At 47.6% G+C, this 21,209-nt stretch overlaps 1 protein-coding gene and 2 long non-coding RNA genes across 6 annotated transcripts in view; 2 read left to right on the top strand and 1 right to left on the bottom strand.

The window, feature by feature from the left end:
• The window catches only part of LOC113957055, a 10,732-nt gene extending 1,989 nt beyond the window's left edge, over positions 1 to 8,743 (top strand). Inside the window, exons 2-5 of one of the 2 annotated variants that reach the window (XR_003531058.1) lie at positions 1,304 to 1,490; positions 5,352 to 5,564; positions 6,346 to 6,622; positions 8,683 to 8,743. This is a non-coding gene — a long non-coding RNA (uncharacterized LOC113957055). Of the gene's footprint in view, positions 1 to 1,303; positions 1,491 to 5,351; positions 5,565 to 6,207; positions 6,623 to 8,682 lie in introns of both variants that reach the window. The other variant, XR_003531059.1, reaches the window with a different exon arrangement.
• ATCAY (ATCAY, caytaxin) overlaps positions 8,496 to 21,209 on the bottom strand; it is a 15,519-nt gene continuing 2,805 nt past the window's right edge. The window contains exons 1-12 of one of the 3 annotated variants that reach the window (XM_027664177.1): positions 20,808 to 21,034; positions 19,081 to 19,145; positions 18,473 to 18,694; positions 17,999 to 18,184; positions 17,299 to 17,401; positions 16,711 to 16,842; positions 16,107 to 16,193; positions 15,079 to 15,177; positions 14,825 to 14,860; positions 13,958 to 13,993; positions 13,253 to 13,288; positions 8,496 to 12,946 (exon numbers count right to left, since the gene is read on the bottom strand). In XM_027664177.1, coding sequence (XP_027519978.1) covers positions 12,937 to 12,946; positions 13,253 to 13,288; positions 13,958 to 13,993; positions 14,825 to 14,860; positions 15,079 to 15,177; positions 16,107 to 16,193; positions 16,711 to 16,842; positions 17,299 to 17,401; positions 17,999 to 18,184; positions 18,473 to 18,694; positions 19,081 to 19,123 — 990 coding nt within the window. In that variant the 5' untranslated portion in view covers positions 19,124 to 19,145; positions 20,808 to 21,034 and the 3' untranslated portion in view covers positions 8,496 to 12,936. Of the gene's footprint in view, positions 12,947 to 13,252; positions 13,289 to 13,957; positions 13,994 to 14,824; positions 14,861 to 15,078; positions 15,178 to 16,106; positions 16,194 to 16,710; positions 16,843 to 17,298; positions 17,402 to 17,998; positions 18,185 to 18,472; positions 18,695 to 19,080; positions 19,146 to 20,807; positions 21,035 to 21,209 lie in introns of those variants that run through there. The other 2 variants (XM_027664175.1, XM_027664176.1) reach the window with 2 other exon arrangements.
• Positions 12,393 to 13,966, top strand: LOC113957056. Its single transcript, XR_003531060.1, has 3 exons — positions 12,393 to 12,508; positions 12,760 to 12,996; positions 13,576 to 13,966. It is a non-coding gene; the product is annotated as an uncharacterized LOC113957056 (long non-coding RNA).

Below are 21,209 nucleotides of genomic sequence, written 5' to 3' on the forward strand. Positions count from 1 at the left end.
CAACCCTCACCCTGATTTCATATTTTGGGAGGGCTCATCCAACCCTCCAATGTCCCATTTTGGGGGGATTCTGCAAACCCTTCCATGTCTTATTTTGGAGGGGGTGTTCATCCCATCTTCCAATGTCCCATTTTGGGGGGGGTTCTGCAAACCCTCCACTGTCTTATTTTGGGGGATTCCTCCACCCCTCCAATGTCCCATTTTGGGGGAGGGGGTTCTGCAAACCCTCCAGTGTCTTATTTTGGGGGGAGGGGTTCATCCCATTTTCAGTGTCCCATTTTGGGGAGGGAGTTCTGCAAACCCTCCAATGTCCCATTTTGGGGGAACTTCTGCAAACCCTCCAATGTCTTATTTTGGGGGGGGGGGGTTCATCCCCTCTTCCAGTGTCCCATTTTAGGGGATTCCTCCACCCCTCCACTGTCCCATTTTGGGGGGAGTTCTTCCACCCCTCCACTGTCCCATTTTAGGGGGTTCCTCCACCCCTCCAATGTCCCATTTTGGGGGGGTTCTGCAAACCCTCCAATGTCCCATTTTAGGGGATTCCTCCACCCCTCCAGTGTCCCATTGTGGGGGATTCAGCCCCTCTTCCAATGTCCCATTTTGGGGGGTTCCTCCACCCCTCCAATGTCCCATTTTGGGGGAGGGGGTTCTGAAAACCCTCCAATGTCCCATTTTGGGGGTTCAGCCCCTCTTCCAATGTCCCATTTTGGGGGGACTTCTGCAAACCCTCCAATGTCCCATTTTAGGGGATTCCTCCACCCCTCCAATGTCCCATTTTGGGGGAGGGGGTTCTGAAAACCCTCCAATGTCCCATTTTGGGGGTTCAGCCCCTCTTCCAGTGTCTTATTTTGGAGGGGCTTCTGCAAAGCCTCCACTCTCCCATTTTAGGGGGTTCCTCCACCCCTCCACTCTCCCATTTCGGGGGGGTTCAGCCCCGATGTCACTCTCTGGACCTGCACCTGTCCCTCTCCCTCGCCGGCCCCGTGCCGGGACGGGGCCAAAAATAACTTTTTGGCGAGCTCGTCCTTTGCCTAAATTAGTCATTAGGGTAGGTGGAAATGTCACCCCTTTTGACAATTCCCCCTGGGGAGGCTCAGAGGTGTGTGTGGATATAATTAAGTCGCCTTTTTTTTCCTCCCTGCCTCTCCTTTCCACTCCTTTATTCCCCAATTCCCGTTTGATTAGTTGAAACCAAGAAGGAAAAATTTCCTCTAAACTTCTACTAGGGGGAAAAAATTTAAAAAAAAAAAAAAAAGGGGAAAGGAACTTAATTTTAATTTAATTTTTTTTTTATTCCTTTTAGTCGAGCTGTTGGGAGTGTGGAGAGGCTGAGAAGTGAATCCACCCGGACTGTCTCCCTTTGACTCTTTAGGAAGAACTTTTTGGAACACTTTATTTTATATATATTTATTTGACAAAGCCCTAAAATATTATAAATCCAGCGAGTCTCCTCCTCCACAGTTTATTTAAGTAAAATAAACCTTTTTAAGGTAAGTTCAATCTACCTGAGCTACTTCCTCGAGTAAATACCTCTCACTCTGTGCTTTAATTTGAATTATTCCAGCTGCTTCTAAAATTGTCTCAGCAATGCCAGGTGAAGGCAGAGCTACCAACAGCATTTTTTTTCTCTCTCAGATGTGAACTCTGTAATATTTAAATAATATCTTGCCTTCAATCACCCAAATAATTGTGTGCCTTTATAAAATCACTCTGTGCCAGGCCACTGTTAAAAGTATTAAAGGTTCCTTGTCCTGCAGCGGGTTGCAACTGTAAAAAAAGTTTAGTAAAACCAAAATTTAGGGGTTTGGGGTCCTGTTGGGTTTCTTTGCAGCTTTGGGGTCTGCAGAGCTGATCCTGGCCCCGTGTCCTTGTCCCAAGGGATGAGTGGGAAGCAGCTGGATCGTGGAGTGAGTTCCCTGTGCCCACAGCAGTGCAGAGATGCTGCTTTAATTCTGATTTTTGGGTGGTACCTCCATCACCTGCTCACTGGCTGTGAAGTGTTTTGCCTTGAGCTTTTCAGCTCTTGCAGTAAAAACCCCAAATATCCAAGATTTCCCCCCTAAGGATCCAAAGGAAGTGTTTTTAATTCCTAAAAATGCCCCCTCCCCAGGGCAGGGTGGGCACAGCTCCAGCCTCCCAAACTGTGGCTAATCCAGATCAAGATGCACTTTGGGGTGTGGGGACACATTTTTTGGAAGTTCTCCTATAAAAATATAGATATTCAGATTTCTCTAGGATCCTACAGAATATTTTAATTCTGGCAGCAAATGGCACCTCCTCTGTCCCATTATCCCCTTATTAATCCCCCCAGGATTTTATGGATACTTTTCCTGAAATTATGCAACCATTTAACAACATCAGCTTTTATTCAGAGCTGCCCCTAAGCTGTTAATTGTTTAAATTCAATTTAACTTGAATTTTTCTCTTTCAGACCTGAGGAAAGTGATTGTGGCCTAAACCCCTCCTTTGTCTCACCCCAGCTGTGTCTGTTGGGCTAAAAATAATAAAAAAAAAGAGGTTTATTTTTCTCTACAAAGCTGTTTTCTGCTCCTCAACCACAAGGCCAAGGCCCAGTGCTTTGACCATGAATAAACAAGAGCTGCAAATTAGGAAATTATTAACTGCCAGAGGTCAAGATTCTGGAGGTCTTGCAAGTGAAGAGGTGGAAGGCAATAAAAGAAATCAGGTTTAAAGGTAGAACCTGATAAATTTGTGGGTGGGAACAGAGCAAATGAGCTTTTCCAGTTTTATTTCTGGGTGATTCCACTTATTATTTATGGTCAATATTAATGGACAATTGGTTGTTCCCAGAGAAACCACTTGTAATTACACATTCACCGTGTTTTCCAAGGTAAAGTGGTAATTCCAGAGGAATTTGGAGCTTGGATTCTTGGATTGGAGTGAGCCATGACTCCCAGGGAAGCTGCATTTCCAGTGAGGAGTCCCCACATCAACCTCTCAGCTGGGAAAAAATCGGAAAAACTCACCTAAAATTACCTCCCTGCTCGACATTTTGATGCCTTTTATTGCTTTTCCCTCCCATCCCTGAGCTAGGAAAGTGTCTGGGTTAAGAAACCAGATTCCAGGGATTATTTTGCCATGTTTGGAGGGGGAAAAAAAAACCCCAGGAAGCTCCAAAGTTGTGTCGGAGTCCTGAGGGGACACCGGGCTCTGGTCACCTCTGCTCCAGTTCTTTGCACTGGGGACCTGCTAATCCAAATATTTTTGGAACATGCTGCCCTCAGGAGTGAAGTTTGGGTTCTGCCCAACTTGGATTTGCCAGGGGGGAACACGGTTCAGGATTCCAGGTGGGGTTTTTAGCCCTGGAAAAAACAAAATATCTAGAGAAACAATGGATTTCCAGTGCTGAGAGCAGAGAATAATTGTGGCAGGATCTGGCTGAGCTGTTTGGGATCAGGGAATTCCAGAGCATCGTCCCACTGTCTCCACAAGGAATTATAACACTCTGTTTCTTCTGAAAACAGGAGGGATGAAGGACAAGAGACACATTTATTGTTATGGTGTGGTTTTGGTTTCTTTTTTTAAATCTCACAGCTGCAAACCTCATTCCTGTCAAGCACAAAAGCTCTTTTTTGGTGTAAAATCTCCTTTTTAAACCTTTTTCCCCCCTCACTGCTCCAAATCTTATTCCTGTCAAGTGCAAACCTCATTTTTCCTGGGTGTAAAATCTCCTTTTTAAACCTTTTTTTCCCCCCTCACCTCTCCCGTGGACGTTCCTGCCTTTCCCCGAGTTTGGTTTTAAGCTCCTTGCCGTGGTTTTTGCTCTCACCCCCTCTCCCTGCTCCTGCCCCCAAACATCCCGGGGGAGGAGGTGGCATTCACCCACATAGCTCAAATTCCCAAATTCCTGGCTGTCCCCTTTGGAGGTGCCATGTGCCTGCCTGTTTTTGGAGCTCACATTCCAGCTGCCCCCTGGCTCCTTCCCTCCCGAGTGACACCGATGGTGACACTTCCACTCCCCAGACACCCCAAACTTCCCCCAAACCGTAAAAACACAACTTATACAAGCGGCAGATGTTCAGAAATTATTTTTTGGGGGGGTGATTTACATTTTGGGCACCTCAAACTTCCTTTTTTGGGGGACTTGTTTATCCCCCAGCTGCTTTATCTGCCCGACACTTTACTCACACAAATGCCATTCACCGCCGGGCTTGAATCAAAGACAGGGAATGTTCCCTCTCTCCCCACGTTATTTTTAGGATACTAATGTTCACTAAAAGGGAATATTAATCTTCTTTGTTAAAAAAGGGAGCTAAATTTAGCAGGAGGCAGTTGAAGAACCGTGGAGCCATCGGGGTGTTGTTGCCCTGGGATGTTTTAGTTTCTGGGTGCCCACTGACCTTTCTGCACAATGTGACTCATCCCTCCTGCAGCTTTAATTCCCAGTTTTAAATCCCTCCCTAATCATAAGACATTGTTGATGGCCCCAAGGTTAGGCCAAGGTTCCTCGTCAGAGGCAAGGAATGAGAACAATTTTCCCTCAGGAACGTTGAAATTTGGGGTTATTTGTTCTTTCCTCCTTCTCCGAGGCCCGGGGAGGTTCCTGAACCCTCCCTGGAGGAAGGTGGGTTTTTATTGGGAGGAAAAATGGGAGAACATCATGAGAGCAGCACTTTGTGAACCTCCAGCAGCTCCCAGTGAGGAAAATCCAAGTAGTGGAATAAGGAAGTTAATTAGTGTAATGCTGGGGTGTCCTGTGCAGGGGTGAAGTTGAGCTGGATGATCCCTGTGGGTTCCTTCCAACTCAGAATATTCCAAGATTCCATGAAAATCCTGAATGAAGAACAAGAGGGTGAAGGGAATAAAAGGAACAGATTAATCTGGAGTGAGAGGAAAGGGAAAAGTGGAGCCCAGGGGCAGCCAGCTGGTTAGTGAGGAATTCCAACCAGAGATGGAGGAATCCTTCTGGATTCTCAGTTCCCAAAATATCAGATTTTAGGGGTGTTTCACTACCCACACTGCTCTTCCCAAACTTTTCCTCCCTGGAGCCCTTTGGAGCTGTTGACTGTGATGCTCCAAGAAAGGACCTTCCTTGGAGTCCAGTGGAATTTTGTGTCATGGAATTCGTGCCTAGAGAGGCAAAAATGGGTAAAATATGCCAGAAATGCCCTGTTTGGGGATCTGTGTGGTGCCAGGTAACCATTGCAGTAATTCCAGGGATAAATCTTTACAGAAATGCCAGATATTTCCAGTGTCACTGGACAGCTGGAATGTGTTTGTGGATGTTTGATGTTAAATTATATCACTGTAAATTAAAGTAGCAAGGAATTAAAAGCATTTTTAAAGAGTAACAGAATCCCAATTTTTTATCTCTCTGGTTTATATTCCAGGAGAGGAAATGTCTAATTTTACTCCTCACTTTTGGCCAGTCTGGACTGTGCTGATGGATGAGAGGAGAGGGAGCAGGAAAATGAAGGAAGAGAAGGAATAAAACATGGAATAAGTGCTGAGGTTTTTCCCAGCAGACACACAGGGAAGGAGCTGAGCTGGGAAACGTGTTGTCAGCGTGACATGATCCATCCAACATTCCCAAATATTCCCAGGTAGGTTTGACAGACTCTTCCAAACCAGCCTGAAGAGGGAACAGAGAGACAGCAGAGGGAACTTTCCCTTCTCCTGCTGTTGAAATTCCTGCTTGGAGGTTTCCCTGACCCTTGTGCCTCTGGAATTCCCAGACCACCATCCTCCCACTGCACCTGCCCCTTTGGAGACACTCCCTGTCCCAAGGGGGAATTCCTGAGGGGAAGGATTCCAAGGGGAAGCCTTTTGGGTTGTTGGAGCTCAAAAAAAACCCAAAAAGGAACCTCAAGAGAGCAAATAATTCCTCTGGGCTTGGGAAGAGGAAAGGAAACCACAGGATTCCTGTTTCTCACCCACAGGAGGTGCATTCCTGGATAAATTATCACTTTTACACCTTTTCTACCAATTCTAAATGTTACCAATAATCTTTCTGCTCTTTCCCACATCCTTAGCACTCCTTCCCAGTTTCTTCCCAATCCTTCCTCCCCGTTTTCTGCTCCATCCCAACCCCTGCCAGACCATCCTGGTGGATTTTTGGGGGGTGGGATCTCTCCACAAGAGAAGGGGTTAATAAAGAAATGAATAAATAAATAAATATTTGGAATTTGGGACAGGGTTCATGGTGGTAGAACCATTAATCACTAACCTTGATTTGTTTGCCTGCAGCTCCACGGACTAAAAACAACCTGAACACAACAATTCAGGGAACTGAAACATTTTGGCCTTGAAGGAACGAAAACAATGTCGAAATGGGTCGGTGTGGTGCAAGAATCACCTGTAATTTCTCCTTTTTTACCATTCCAGGTACAAAATCTTCCTCTTACACCTCACATTTGGGCATTATTCTGTCCAAAGACTGGAGTTTTCTGGGGTGGATGTTCCGTGAGGGGCTGAAAACCCCCGACTGGAATGTGTTGGCTTCCTCTCCTGCTTCAAATCTCTTCTCCAAACTCCAGCATTCCCTGATTAATCTCCAGCCTGGGCTTACTCAGGGAAACCCAGAGCTTTGGAGCCCGTTGGATTGTCAAACAAAAGCTCAAATCAACAGCAAGTCCCAAACTCAGCCAGGAATTAACCCAAGGTGACAAACTGAGTGATCAAAGTGTGGGTCAGGAAAGGAAGGAATGTTCCACCACTTTCTCTTTTCCACTTGTGTTATCCCTTTGTTTTCCTCCCCTGGGGTGTGATTCATTTTTTCAGGGATGAATCCCAAAGGATGTGTGTGTGTGTGTGGTGTAAAACTGGATATTCCCAGAGTAGTGGAGGGGGAGAAACCTCACCACAGAGTGATTCATCCCCTCCCAAGGCAGGTGAAATCATCTCTTGTCATCCACTAAACTAATTTTAGGCTCAATATCTCATTTTTAAGTTGATAAAACGAGGTGGGATCTCACCCCCTCACGTGGAGTTTAATTGTTCAGGGGGAAATTCTAATTGTCTTAAACTGGGAATCTTTGGCTCCTCTTTGTGAGGGATCAGGATCAGCCACTCTGGGAATATTCTGTGCCATAATTAGCCCAATCTTGAATATAATTTCATTCAGTGAAGGGAAGAACCTGCACGTGGGTGAAGAGATTCCCACTTGGATGACAGTTTAATTCACAACTCGTGTGACAGGAGAGATTCCAGCACTGAGGAGGTGGGAAAACACTGATTTATCACTCCCTGATTTGTCACTCCAAGTGCAAAACTGAGGTGGAAACAGGAAGGGATTTTTCTGGTTTGGAGGAAAAAAAAAAAGAACAAACCAGGCTTTTAAAAACTATTTTTACCTTGCTGTGGTGATAATTTTTCTTATTTTTTTTTTCCTGCCTTAAAATTAGAGCTGGTGAGGAAGCAAATGTGAGATCCAGAAAGGCAGAGGGAAATTTGGGTGGGTTTCAGGCTCCAAATTAAAATTAAATGAGGCATGAAAATTCCATGGCTGGAATAGAAAAACATCTGGAAAATTAACCTGACATTTTGTTAATCCCAGGTGCCACCAGCCTGGATAAAAGGAATATAAATAAATATAAATATACCCTGCATCACTTGTAGAGTGGAGAGGAGTGAGGTGAGTGCCCAGCTCATCCTGAAAGGCTTTTCCTGCTTCCCAGGATGATCTTTTTTGGCTTTTAAAGTCTGATGAATGTAAAGAGTAACATAAAAAATTGCAGCAGAATGTAAAGAAGAATATAAAATTGCAATAGGGAGACCTGTATATTCATATTTCCAATTCATGAATTGACATGTGGTAATAACTTATCTAAAGCCACTTAAACAGCTCTAGCACCTTCCTGTAAATACTTCACTTTTTTTATAATAAAAACCAGCTCTAGCACCTTCCTGTAAATACTTGATTATTTTTATCATAAAATAATTTGATATGAAATTAATATAAAAATTATAGTTATAAATATATTTAAATTTATATATAAAATATAAATATTTATATTTAATAAAAAAGTTTATTGGGATTTGGAGTTTTTTTCTGTTTAAGCAGCTTTGAGTTGTTGGTTTTTTTGTGTGTGTTTGGTGTTATAATTTAATTATAATTCTAATTTAATTCCCAGTCACGTTCCTAATTGGATTCTAAAAGCAGATGTAAAAATAAAGTGTGATTAAAAAAAAACTTGAGACGAGTGGAGTTGATGGAAACCTGAGGAAAGCAATTTTTTCCATGACTCTTTGCTAAAGCTGAAGGAATCTGGGAAAGATCATCCTCCAGAATAGAAGTTATTTTCATAAAAAAAAAACCACTTTGAGATGTTAATTTTGCAGTGTCAGAATTTCCAGGGAGTACTTTGAGTGCCTTTCTTCCAGGGAACAGCATCCAAAGGAAAAAATTTCCATCATATTTTCCACATGGAGCCGAAGTCTAAATAAAAACTACTGACAAAAAGAAACAAAAAAAAAAACAACAGAAAAAGAAAAAAAACCAGAAAATGAAAAAAAAAAAAGAGAAGAGGATACAGTTTTGCTGAAGGATTAGTCTCATTTTAATTGAATATCCACAGATTTTTTATGGAATAATACAAAGCAAAAAAAAATCTGAATACATAGAGAACAGAGATCTAGGTCTGCTACCACCAACCACCTAATTACAAACACGGTAGAAAAATGACATTTCACACGTTTTGTTTGTTTGGGTTTTTTTTACAGGTCGGTTTGGGTTGAAAGGACCCACTGGAAAGGAAAAAGAAAACAACCTGAAATTGTGGTTTCTTGTCATGGTGAGTCAGAAAATTCACTTTTACCAGTAACATGCTGCATTTCTGCCTGCCAGGAAATCAGGAAACACAAAAGAGAAAAACATGTGCTTGTGTGTTTAGAGCCATTTTTCTGTCCCTTTTTCACCCCCTGGCAGGTTATTCCCACCTGCCTTTCCTTCACTCCCGTGGTTTTTAATCCCTAGAGCTCTAAAAAAAAAAGAAAAAAAAAGAAGATTTATCACCTTTCAAACCTTTCCCACCGGGGTCTCTCATCCAGGTGTTTGCAAAAAAAAAATGGGATGGAAAAAGTGCCATGAGGGAAGCTCTAAATATCCACTCACATTTACACAGTACTGTACAGAAAAACTTGGATTAGATCCAACTGGAATATACAGCAGCAGCATCCCAGTTTTAATTCCTTGTGTCTTCCTTGTGGCTCGGGATGAAAATTTCTTGGATGGTCCCAAATCTGGATGATCCTCCATGAAAAAAAAAAAACCAAAACCCATAAAACCAGAATAGTTCTGGATCTGAGAAGTGCCTGGGACAAATCCTGTGGCAACCTGGAGGAGATGGGAAGGTAAAATTCCCAGCCTGGAATCAAGTGTAGAGGAAGAAATCTGATTTTTTTTCAGGCTGTGAGGTGAAGTTCAGCCGTTAAATCCACCCCGAGGGAAGAACAGAGATTGTTGTGAGCATAAAATAACTTCTCCTGCAGCTCAAATGTGGCTTTCCATGAATTCACCATGGAAAAAAACCACCTCCTTAAGGTGGAATCCAGGAGCAGAAGCTGTTTTGTGCAATACACTGAATATTAAGTCCGAATATTGATCCTCCAGAAGTGGTTTTATGAGGCAGAAACGAGGCCTGGAGCACACTGGGGACACTGGCCAGTCCAGCAGGATTGTTAAAGGGATGCAGGTGATTTAATTTTAAATTTTAAACCTATTTTTAGGTCTATATACTGGTCAAAGTTATGATATAAATACACTTTTAGCAGCAACAATTCAGTTTTATCCACACCCAAGTGAGTTTTGTCACTCCATGTCTGGGAAAGGGACACCAGCTTTGGGTGTTTCTGTCCAAGAATTTGTAGCTTTTTTTTTTTTTTTTAGGCAAGTAACACCTAAAATCAGTGTCTGAAAGAAGGGAATTATTTGTTTAAATGTGTTGCTATGAAATGCAGTTTTTACATTTAAACTCTAATTTATCCTTTGTGGGCTGCAGGTTCTCTGTGTGGAAAAGACACATAAATATCATCCATCCATCCATCCATCCATCCATCCATCCAGGAACATAAAACTTTAGACACTCATAAAATCCTCTTACAAAATTAAAATACAGTGCAATCCACTCCCTCAGAAAGTGCACTTCTTGAAAAAAAAAAAAAGAACTTTAAAATTGACTTTTGTGCATTGAAACAACTGACTGAGGTGGGATCTTGGAGTGAAAATCGGTGATATCTCCTTTCCACGGCTGAAATTCCCTTTTCCCGAAGGAATTACTTGGAAAAAAAAATGAAGTTTCATCCTCACATTCCTCTCATTTCATTTTTTCTGACAATGTAGGCAGAGTGTCTTTGGAAAGAAAGAAAACAACCCAAAAATCACATTCTTGTGGGGTGGAAGTGTCTGAGGATCCAGAGCCTCTCTGTTCTTCCAGGGCCCAAAATTGAAGGAAATCAAGGTTTTCCTGATCTTCCACATCCATGTTTTCCAGAACAGCAACATTTTCCATGAGGTTGTGAATGTTTTTAATGGATTTGATGCCCACAAAAGCTTTCTAGAGTTGGAATTTTACCCCATTATTAAATGTTTTATCCAGTTAATTCACTGTATAACTGCAAACTTCCCTTGCAGGGCCCGACTGCACCATGTCCTCTGTGGAAAGCTGATGGGGTTTTTTTGTCTAAATACATAAAAAACAGCCTCAAAAAGAAAAGAGGAAAATCAAATTTAAATGTTATCAGTCAGGAGATGGTGAATTCACAGAGACCACGAGGAGATTTGTGATTGTTCCCGGTTGGGAGCTCAAATTAATTGAATCAGGAAAAGTCCTTTCCTTAATTTCAGTGGGTTGCTCAGCCCCTCTGACAGAGCCAGCTCTGCAGATGGGAATTCTATTTGGGAATTCTATTTGGGAATTCTATTTGGGAATTCTATATTTGGGAATTCCTGGCTGCTGCTGCTGCTTCTTCCTCCAAAGAGTTCCCCGACTGGGAGCTCAGCAGGGAGATGTCACTTGGCAGAACCCAAAAAAACCTGAAGGTTTTTGGGATTTTTGGGGTTTTTTTGTGCCCAGAATTCACATTATAGAATCCCAGGATGGGTTTGGGGTTGGGAGGGACCTTAAAGCTCATCCAGTTCCATGGGCAGGTTGCTCCAACCTGGCCTTGAAATCCTTTGTCGATAATAATAATAATGATAAATAAATTTAAAATAATGTTTCCAGAAAGCTGTGGAGCTCGATGCTTGTTTGGTGCTTGTTATTAACATGCCAAGGAGATGGAATGGGGAGGGTTTTTTTCCATCTTCACCCATCCTGGGTGGATGCTGTGGGTGCTCTGCTTTTCATGCAAAGGTCTGGTCAGCAAATACACCCAGTATGAGAACGGGTCTCAAAGGAGAACTGACCTTAAGAAGTAAATATTTGGTGCTTCTTTGTAGCATTCAGGGAAATAAAGATCTCACCCGTGGTGGTTTTACTCACTGAAAGGAAAAAAAAAGAGCAGCTTTGTGTATCCAGAGGGATCCATCCCTGTCTTGAGGGAAATCTTGCTCGGCCAGAATTCTCCTGGAAATATCCTTGAAGTGGTGAAACAAGCAGGTGATTTTCCATCTGCAGGTGTCTGGGAGGGGTTTTACCTGATCCCAGAATCCCAGGATGGGTTGGGTTGGAAGGGACCTTAAACTCCTCCAGTCCCACCCCCTGCCATGGGCAGGGACACCTTTCGCTATCCCAGGTTGCTCCAACCTGGCTTTGGACACTTCCAGGAATGGGGAGGTAACCTGGGTCTGGTGAAGTAACTTCCAAATAATTTTGGCCAGAGAGTTGTTCCTTAATTTACTTTCCCCCCCCCTCCTTTGTTCACAGGATCCTCACAAGTTCCCAGATCCAAATTTCCAGAGTCAACATCACACCTGCACGGCCACAGAAGCTGAACCCAGTCCCGTGCCCTGCGTTCTCCAGAGGGAGGGGATATTCCAGGCAGGAATGCTGATGGATGAGGGCCCTCAGGAGGGAAACTTCCAACATTTTAGCAGCTTGTCTCTGCAGTGGGAGGTATTTGACAGGGGGTGATTGTCCAGGGCCGTGACATCGAGGCGAAGACGAGGCGTGGAAACCGTTCCCGTCCGCGGGGCTCCTCCCGAACCCAGACCTTTTTTGGGATGTGTGTGGAGAAGATGCTCCCAGGAAGGTTCTGTGGAGGCTGCCATTCCACGGGGGGACTCCTTCAGAGCTCCCAGAGTGCCTTACACACCAGAATGGAACAAATCAGGGAAAAAAAATAAACCAAAACGTGGCATTTCCTCATGGGAATGAGGATTGAGGAGCTGGCAACGACTTCACTGAGACAACCAAGGCTGGAAGTGCTGCCAAGGCCGGTGGGCACTTGGTATTTTCAGGAAGAAACACACACTGGCTATAAAAAGGAGGGAAAAGCTCTTTTCATTGCCTGTATTAGTTATTCCCTGGGCTCTCGGGCTGTTGTGGAGGAACCTGGGGGTGCAACTTTAAAGCAAAAACGTCTCCGCGCTGGCCAGCAGCGAGTTCAGGTGGGTTTATAATTTAACCAACAAAATAAATCTCTTTCTGGGCTGGGGACTAATGGATTAGAGGGTGCTCTTAACTTACTACAAGGTGTGTATTTGCACTGTGTCACAGCTCTCCACAGACCATTCCAGAAACACGCCAGAACCTGTCCTGAAAAGTGCTTTTCTTGGCCTGCTTTGTTTCGTGGGGTGGTTTTTTTTTGTTTGTCTGATTGTTGTCCTTCTTCTTCTTCTTCTTTTTTTTTTTTTTTAAGGTAAAATGTTTCCAAAAAGGTTAAAGAACTTTGCATCTTGGAGACAGAGGAGGCAGGCTCTGGGATCTTACAGGACTTGGAATAAGATGGTGACAAGGTCTTGTCCCAAAAGGTCATTGCCGTGGGTGGCTGCCAGGCTGTGTCCTTCCACTCCATCCATCCACCTCCTGCTCCCATTCAGGACATACTGGGAAGGAACAGAGAGAGACAGGAGTTATTTTTAGGCAGCAAACTGAGGTAAAAATTGTTTATTATTCCCGCCACATCAAAATTGGGGTCAATTTGGGTGTAATCATTTACAAAACTGTCCTGGGGACAAACACGATGCAATTTGTGGCTTTAACGGGCAGAGGGGCCCGTTGGGTGCCCGGGAGTGGCACCAGGGGGATGGATCCTGAGTCTAACCCAGGCTGGGCTTTCTTATTCATGGATTACAAATGCCACAAAATCCATCCCGGAGACAAACAAAAGGGGAGATCCATCCAGCTCAAACCTGGTTTCTTGATCCTCTCCTGGAGGCACAGGCCTGCTGGGAAGAGAACCAGCACAACAGTGAGTGAATCTCCACCACAAACCAGTGTCCCTCTCTTTGCCCTGAGCTCCTCTTATTTCTCAGAACAACTCAGTGATCAAAACTCCTTTTTCTCTGGGAAAAGAGCAGGAATATTCCCTGTTCCCCCCTCAGGAGAGTCAAACAGAATGAAAAGAGAGGCTGCCTCGCTCTGAAGCAGAGCCAAAACCAGGCCAAAGTTTCCTGGTGTAGGATTTTGGCACTGCCCTTCCCAACCCCTCTAGAATTTTCTTTCCCATCTCAAGTTACAGCCCCGCTCTGCCCCCTGTTCCCACAGGGAGACGTGTCCAGCAGCAGCAGCAGCATTTGAACCCTCTGCATTGCTCCACCCTGCAAATGCTCCCCCTGAATGTCAGGAGAGCATTCCCAGGGCCTCTGGCTCAGCTCTGGGATCACTCCCTGCACGGAGCAGGGTCAGGAACCCGCTGGCAGAGGTGAAGGTCGGGGACACCACAGTGCTGGTGGCACCCGGAGCTGCCCGGGAGAGGAGAGGCTTTACCAGCTCCTGAACACTTTGGGAATGTCCTGTTTGATCCAACCATCTCCTGGGGGTGTTCCCAATCCATGGGGCTGTTCCCACCCCCAAACACTGTTTGAGCTGAGGGATAAATCAAACAGAGTCCTTACCTTTCCCTCTCAGCCATGTCTTGTTTCTCTTCTGCCCTGTAAACACAAATCACATTTGGAATCATCGCCCTGAGGTGAACAGTGGGAAGGAGGGGAGAATCCAGGGCCCTTCTGGGGTGATGGAGAAGAGAATCCAGGGCCCTTCTGGGGTGATGGATGGACCTTGGAGAGGTCAGCAATGGTCTCCAGTCCCTGGGAACCCCAGCCCTGGTGGCCCTCGTGCTCCAGGAGCTGAGCTGGACAACTCACTCAATCCTCCCAAACTGGGATCTCCCACTCAGGAACCAGCTCCAGGAGGGGTTGAGGCACCTGTGCTGACCCAGTGGGTCTTTCCTCTCTCCTTCTCTGCCTCTTGTTTTCCCTGGAATCATCCCTGCTCATGCCCAGCCCTCCCAGCAGCACTTCTGACCCCAAAGCACCGGGGAGGGAGCAGGTCTGGAAAATGAAACCAAACAAACTGCACAAACTGAAGTCCCTCTTCATGGCACTCCACAAGGATGAAGTGGCTTTTAAAATAAGCACAAGAGCTCACTTTAGGGTCAGTTTGCTGCTCAAATCGGGGTAATGTGCCTGTTTTATACAGAGAGTGGTGTCTGATGACCTTTGGGAGCACAGACAGTGTGTGATGAGGTTCTGTGGGGTTCAGAGGTTCTGTGGATAAATAGCCTTCTAATCTATGGATAAATAATAACCTTTTAATCAAGCTTCTCCCTCCTCCAGCTTTTACTGACTCAGAGAAAATCAGTGCAGGATCTCAGGGTGGGAGGAACATGGAATTTACTGGTTATAACAAAATGGGAGAAAGCAACAACACCCCAAGAAAATGAACCCACTCTCCACCCTGCCCCCCCTAAAAACGAATTTTACCTTTCTTTTCTGGCCTTGATCCTCTCTTCCTCATATCTGCAAGAAAGAGGAAATGTTCTTTAAATGGAGATTGTTCACTCTTAGTGAAATTCAGTGTTTGCTCTGAAGGTGACAGGAGCTCTGTGCTGGCACAGTGTGAGACATGAGTAAGACAAGGTTTGCCCCAGGCAAATCTGTGGATTTTGACTCAACAGGAGGTGGGATGTCTGTCCTGCCCCTCCCCAGAGCTGCCCCAAGGTCCCTCTGGCACTCACTGTAGGACACAGTCTGGGATCTGCACGTGCTCCATGGGGATGAGCTGCTCCAGCTCCTCCAGGGTGTGGACGTACTGGATCTTATTGATAAACTTCACACTGGCAGGGAGAGAGAAACAGTGCACCAAGGAGGCCTTGGAGTGATGTTCCCTCCACAGGAAATCAGAGTTTTCCTGATGGAAACTCTGCATCTCTGTGCCCACCTCCCCCCTAAAAGCCAGGGGGAGGAGTTTAAATGCTGTGGTGAGACCCCACGTTACTGCTCCTCCCAATCTCTTCAGGAGGCAAAAAGGACACCATCCCCTCAGTTCCCAGCAAATCCTCATGCCCTACCCACTGGGACAAACTCTGCTCTGCATCCAGACCACCCCAGTGTCTCCCAAAACCACCTCTGGAGTCGTCCTTGGAAGTGTCAGAGAGAAGAAGGACAAGGGAGGAACAGCCTCACCTTGGTTGCTCCTGGCCTAATGATGAGCTTAAAATCTGATTTGTGAGATTAAGCCCAGGGGAACATCACGAAGCTGTGTCAGGGGGGATTTAGGATGAATCTCAGGGAAAGGTTCTTCCTCCCCAGAGGGTGGTTGGGCACTGAACAGGCTCCCCAGGGTTTGGTCACGGCCCCAAGGCTGCCAGAGCTCCAGGAGGGTTGGGACAACGCTCTGAGGGACAGGGGGGGATTGTTGGGGTGTCCTGATGATCCCTGGGGGTCCCTTCCTGCTCAGGATATTCCAGGATTCTACAGAAATCCTGCTGCATTGTTGCTGTGGATGTTTCTCTGTTCGTAGGGGACAAATTAACCCCCAACTCCTTGAATAAAGAGGGGCAGGGGGTGGAGAAGAGCAAAGGAAAACCCTGGGGAACGTGTCCAGAACTCTTGGACAACTCTCTGAGGGAGAGGGATATTGTTGGCAGGGCCAGGAGTTGGACTGATGATCCTTGTGGCACCCTCTCAACTCAGAGTATTCCAAGATCCCGTGATTCCAAACTTCCACCCCAAACCCAGCTGAGCCTGGGAATGTTCTGCTCACCTGATGAAGGGTCGGGATATCGCCAGCACCGTCCGGATGAACCACGACGGGTGCACGATGATCAGGGCTTTGAGGTTTTTACGGAGCCTGGGGAGAAGTCAAGGCACAGAAGTCAAATCCAGAGGACATTCCCTAAACTCCCCACGCCCTTCAGGAAGCCCAGCCCAGCCCAGAGGCTGCAGGACACTGCTCTGCTCTGGGGCTGTGCCAACCTGAGCTCTGCCAAGGGGCTCGTGAGGAAAGAGGAGGCAGAGATCAGGAGGAGAGCCTGGAGGAAGTCAGAAATCTGGGATAGAGGAAGGAATTACAGACTCTGGGCAGTGAGAAAGGAGGAGGGTTGGCTGGGAGTGCTGTGAGGAAGTAGAGGAAGAGAAGTGAGGGTGGTGAGGCCCTGGCACAGGTTGCCCAGAGAAGCTGTGGCTGCCTCATCCCTGGAAGTGTCCAATGCCAGGATGGAGCAACCTGGGAGAGCGGGAGGTGTCCCTGCCTATGGAGGGGGTGGAACTGGATGAACCTTAAGGTCCTTCCAACCCAAACTGTTCTGGGATTCTGTGTGGGGAAAAGCCTGGGAAGAAGGAAGAGGCTGTCCCAGCAGGGTTCCCACCTTCTGTCGATCATCTGGTAGCATTTCTTGAGCCAGCCCAGGCCTGGCATCCTCCGCCGGGGCGTCGCCCCGTTCAGATACACGATCATGTAATCCTCGGCCACCAGCAGCTCCAGGCTGCTGATCACGTACCTGTTGGGTGAGCAAAAGGGACAAGAGACTGGAAAAAAACCACCCTGGAGTTTTCCTCAAGTGTTTCACCCCGAAATGCCTCCCAGACTCTTTCTTTGCAGGCCTTGGAAGAGGTTTGGATTCTCCCGGCGCCTCTGAGGGGTGCCCAGGGATGTGTCAGCGCAGTTCAGGCACTGATGGACACCCCAGCTCTGTTCTCTCCCAGCTGCTGAACATCCCAGACTCGCTCCAGCCTGGCTGTGAGTCCATCACTGGCATCATTAACCCGGAATGTCTGAATGCTTTGACTTATTGGCCTCGGAGCCGGGGCCAGCGACGCTCACCCCGCTCTGCAGCTGCACACTGGGGATGTTTGGCCTGGATTCAGACTATTCCCAGCTGATGTCCCTGATGCAATGAGTGCAGGGAAACCCTGGAGATGCTTCCCTCACCCTCCTCTCCCTCCCAGCCACTCACAGGAAGAGGTTTTCCATGATGTAGTGGTAATCAGCCAGGTTGCTGTCGGGGAGGTAACAGGCAGCAAAGACAATGATGGCATTGAGACCTTCTCCGTAGTATCCTGGCAAAGAAAAACACAGGCAACACTGTGAGGTTTTCCAGGGAAAGATGTAAGAGCTGAGGGTAAAAGAGCAGGAAGTTGTGTTGTCAAATTTGGGCCCGAGGTGGTTTTTGTGTCTCTGTCCAGCTCCAGGTGAGCTTTGTCCCTCTTTGGACCTCCTTCTCTAGGAGGTTTCCTCCTGGATTGGGCTGTAACGTGCGTTTGGCGTTCAGGGAAGGAATTTGGGGGTGTCAGAGCTGGTTGTTCCTTGACTTTGCTTGGGTTTTGGAAAGAGCACCGACTGTGGATGTGCCAACCTTTGCTGTCCCTCTGTAGCAGCTCAGGCACCAAGCTGGAGGAGTTCAACCCCCCCAGACTCTTCATCACTGGCCACACCAGGCCTGAGGGTTGGGAACAGCCCCTCTCTCTGTCAATTCAAACCCCACTGCAGCGACTACATTTTTAGACCCTTTTTAATGCAGTTTTTAGCACGATCCGGGCGCTTTTTGCTTCTTACGTGTAACTTCACAAAACAAACAGCAAATTTTCCTGTGAACAGGAACCAAACAATCCTGGAATCCTTGACAGAGACCCCCCCCGAGGCAGGACCTCACTCACCCCCGTGTGTCACCACTCTCATGTAGGGTTTGATCATCTGGAGGTCGATCCTGTGCTCCTGCTCCCCGATGATGACGGTCCTCCAGAGCCGGCCGTTGGTGGCACTGCCATCCTCTGTCCCCCCGTCCCCAAACAGGTCTGCACTGTCCCCAGGCATGTTCTTGGCTGTGGCTACGGGAGTGTCATCTGGAAAAGGGACAGATCTGCCTTTAATCTAATGCAGGAAGAGGTTTTGGAGACAAGAACCCCGGGGATGGTGCTCGGGTCGCGTTCCACCCGCAGCTTTGATCTGTGTAAGTTTGTGGTGCTTAATAATCCTGCTCTGTTGCCAAAATGTTACAAAAATAAGCTTAAAATCTCCTTTTCCTTGTCAACCCTCCACTGCTGATGGTGAATTGTGTCCAAAGTCATTAAAATGAGGCTGAAAAACCACCCCAACCCCTGCAAAACTCACACAGAACCAGCCCTTTTTACCTTCCCATTCCAGTTCGTTCCCGTTGCCCAGGAATTCGAGGGAATCTGTCTCATCAGGTGTTTCAATATCATCCACATTAATATCCAGGTCGTCTGGAGTGTCCAGGAAGTCATCAGAGAGGATGGAGCCTTCACTCTGGTCCAGGGAAATGTTGATTTCAGGTGCGACAAGTGTCTTCCGCTTACGATGCGCCCCGTTAAAATTTAAAGTATTGGGGGGAGCTGGAGTTAAAAGGAAAACAACTGACAGGTTGTCCTGGTCCTGGATCCTTCGTGCTTCCTCATGGATATCCCAGGTTCTGGGCTGGGGGGTGGATCAGGGACTGGGATGCACTGGGAGTGGCTGGATGGAAGTGCCCGTGTGAGATCCCTATTTCTTGTGAGATCCCTGTTTCTTGTGAGATCCCTGTTTCTTGTGAGATCCCCATTTCTTGTGAGATCCCTATTTCCTCCCCCAGGAAATTCAATTAGGGGATTCAAATCTCTACTTGCTTTCTTTTCCCCCCACCCACAGGAATTTTTGTGGCTAATCCAAGGGAAGTGGCTCTCTCCCTGACTGCCAGCTGCCATTCCCCTTTGGATGATGGAGGAGGCAGGATGGTACTTACAGGATGTGTTCTCATCTTCTGTGGGGCTTCCCAGTGACTCCATCCCTGTCTCTTCTGGGAGAGGTCTGCAGGACATGGAGGGAAAACACAGGAGAGAGCAGGTGATGTTTAGGAAAAAGTCCCTCTGTGGCAGACAGAGGAGAGAGTGGGGACAGCAGGGAAGGACACACAACCCCACGTGTGCTCTGCCCCTTCCCTTTTCCCAGTAAACTCAACCTGAGGGATTCCCTCAGGGAATTTGCCCTCCTGGAGTGCTGTGTAATCCCTTGTAACTTCCAAACTATCCCTGCATTTACACCTTCATCCAGCCAAGATGGAAAAACCAGCCAGGGACACGGGAACAAATCCTGACCCTGGAAGAGCCTGGAAACATCCTCTTTCTCCATGTTATCCCCATTTTTTCTCTGTAGGAATTCAGAGGATCCCAGCCCAGCAAAACTTTCTCCAAAGGCCTTCCACAACCTGGGAAGCAGCTGCTCCTTGGAGGTGACTTTGCTGGGGGGCAGCTGATGTTCAAGGCAAGGACCAAACCCCGGGTGTGACCCCGAATTTTCACCCCCACCCTCACCTCCGACCCCATTTGGTGCCTCCCAACCCCTGGCTGAGCTTTGGAAGTGGGTTCATTCCATGCCAAGACCCAGACACCAGCATTCCAACCCTTATTTTGGAGCCAGAGGCCAACCCAGCACTCCCTTTCCCAGGCAGAGGTTGGGATGTGCAGCCTCTCCTGCCCCCTCCTGGTCCAAAGCACTGTCCCTCCAGCCCTGGGCCAAAGCCATCCATGGATTTATAGGTTGATTTTCCTGGTCAGATGCTCAAGTCAAACCACAGCACGTGGCTGTGACCCTTTGGAAGCTGCTGGAGTTGCTCCTGACCCATCCTGGGGTGAGTGAAGCCGGAATTTGTCCCCAGTACTACAGTGCTGGTGGCTGAGCCTCAGGCTGCCCACCCTGAGCTGGGCACTTCCCAGATGCTTTTCCCCTTAATTTGAGCTGGGATTCATGCCTGTCCCTGGCATTAGCTGGGTTTGACACTCCTGGACCAAACCCCACCAACCTCTGTGACAAATTCATGTTGTCAAATCTCATCTCTGGAAGCTCCCCCTCCCCAGGGGGAAAAGGGCTGGTGCCTCCAGCTGTAAAATCCTGGTGCTGGGACAGCCCTGGGATATAACAGAGGGAGAATCCAGGAGTTTTAAGGATGAGGATGGGCCTGTGAGGAAGCTGGTCCTGCAGCTGCTGCTCCAGCGACACAGAGAGGGAGGTGACAGAGACAGGACCCAGCCCAGCTCTGCCCTGCAAAGGCTCCTCTCCCCGCTGCCATGACACCAGAGCCACCCGCCAAATTAAACCCTATAAATATGTAGATTAAGGGATAATCCTCTGCTCCCTGGTTATTGTATATTTATGAGAGCTGAGGACCTGATCCCGGGCACGTGCTCCTTGTGCAGCACCCAGAGCCACGATATTCCTGAGGAGTCGGGAAGACCCCTCGGCCCCCTCCAGCTCCTCCTCCCCTCTTCTGCTGTTGTTCCCACCCAGGCCTGGCTGGTTGTTTATCCATCGGGAGCACAATTTGGTGACACAGCAGCCGAATGGGAAGGGGAGGGAAGGGGGGGCAGCTGTTCCCGAGTACGTGCTGCAGCCCGGCAGCTGCTCCCTCATCCCGGGATTCGTGTCAGGACAGCGATTCCAAAGCCGAAGGGGAAGAAAAAAAACCTCCCTTACCTTCCCAAAGGCTGCTCCGATCGCTCCCTCCCGTGTCAATCCTCCTTCCCCAAAAGCGCTCAGCCCCAGATCCCAGGATTCCCGGAGCGCAGCACTTTTCCTAAGGGTTGGGTGCCACCATTTTGCTCCCTGCCGGTCCCTGCTTCCCTCTCCCAGCCCCTTCTCCAGGGGCCCGGTGGAGCGGGCACGCCGGGATCGGCGGGATGAGGGATGCAGTGGGATCGGTGGGATGAGGGATGCTCTGGGATCGGCGGGATGAGGGATGGAGTGGGATCGGTGGGATGCAGGGAGCAGGATCGGCGGGATGAGGGATGCAGTGGGATCGGTGGGATGCAGGGAGCAGGATCGGTGGGATGCGGGATGCAGTGGGATCGGCGGGATGAGGGATGCAGGGAGCGGGAT

The sequence above is a fragment of the Corapipo altera genome, unplaced genomic scaffold (assembly GCF_003945725.1).
Source record: "Corapipo altera isolate COAL_440 unplaced genomic scaffold, ASM394572v1 96, whole genome shotgun sequence".
NCBI classification, from domain to species: Eukaryota; Metazoa; Chordata; class Aves; order Passeriformes; family Pipridae; genus Corapipo; species Corapipo altera.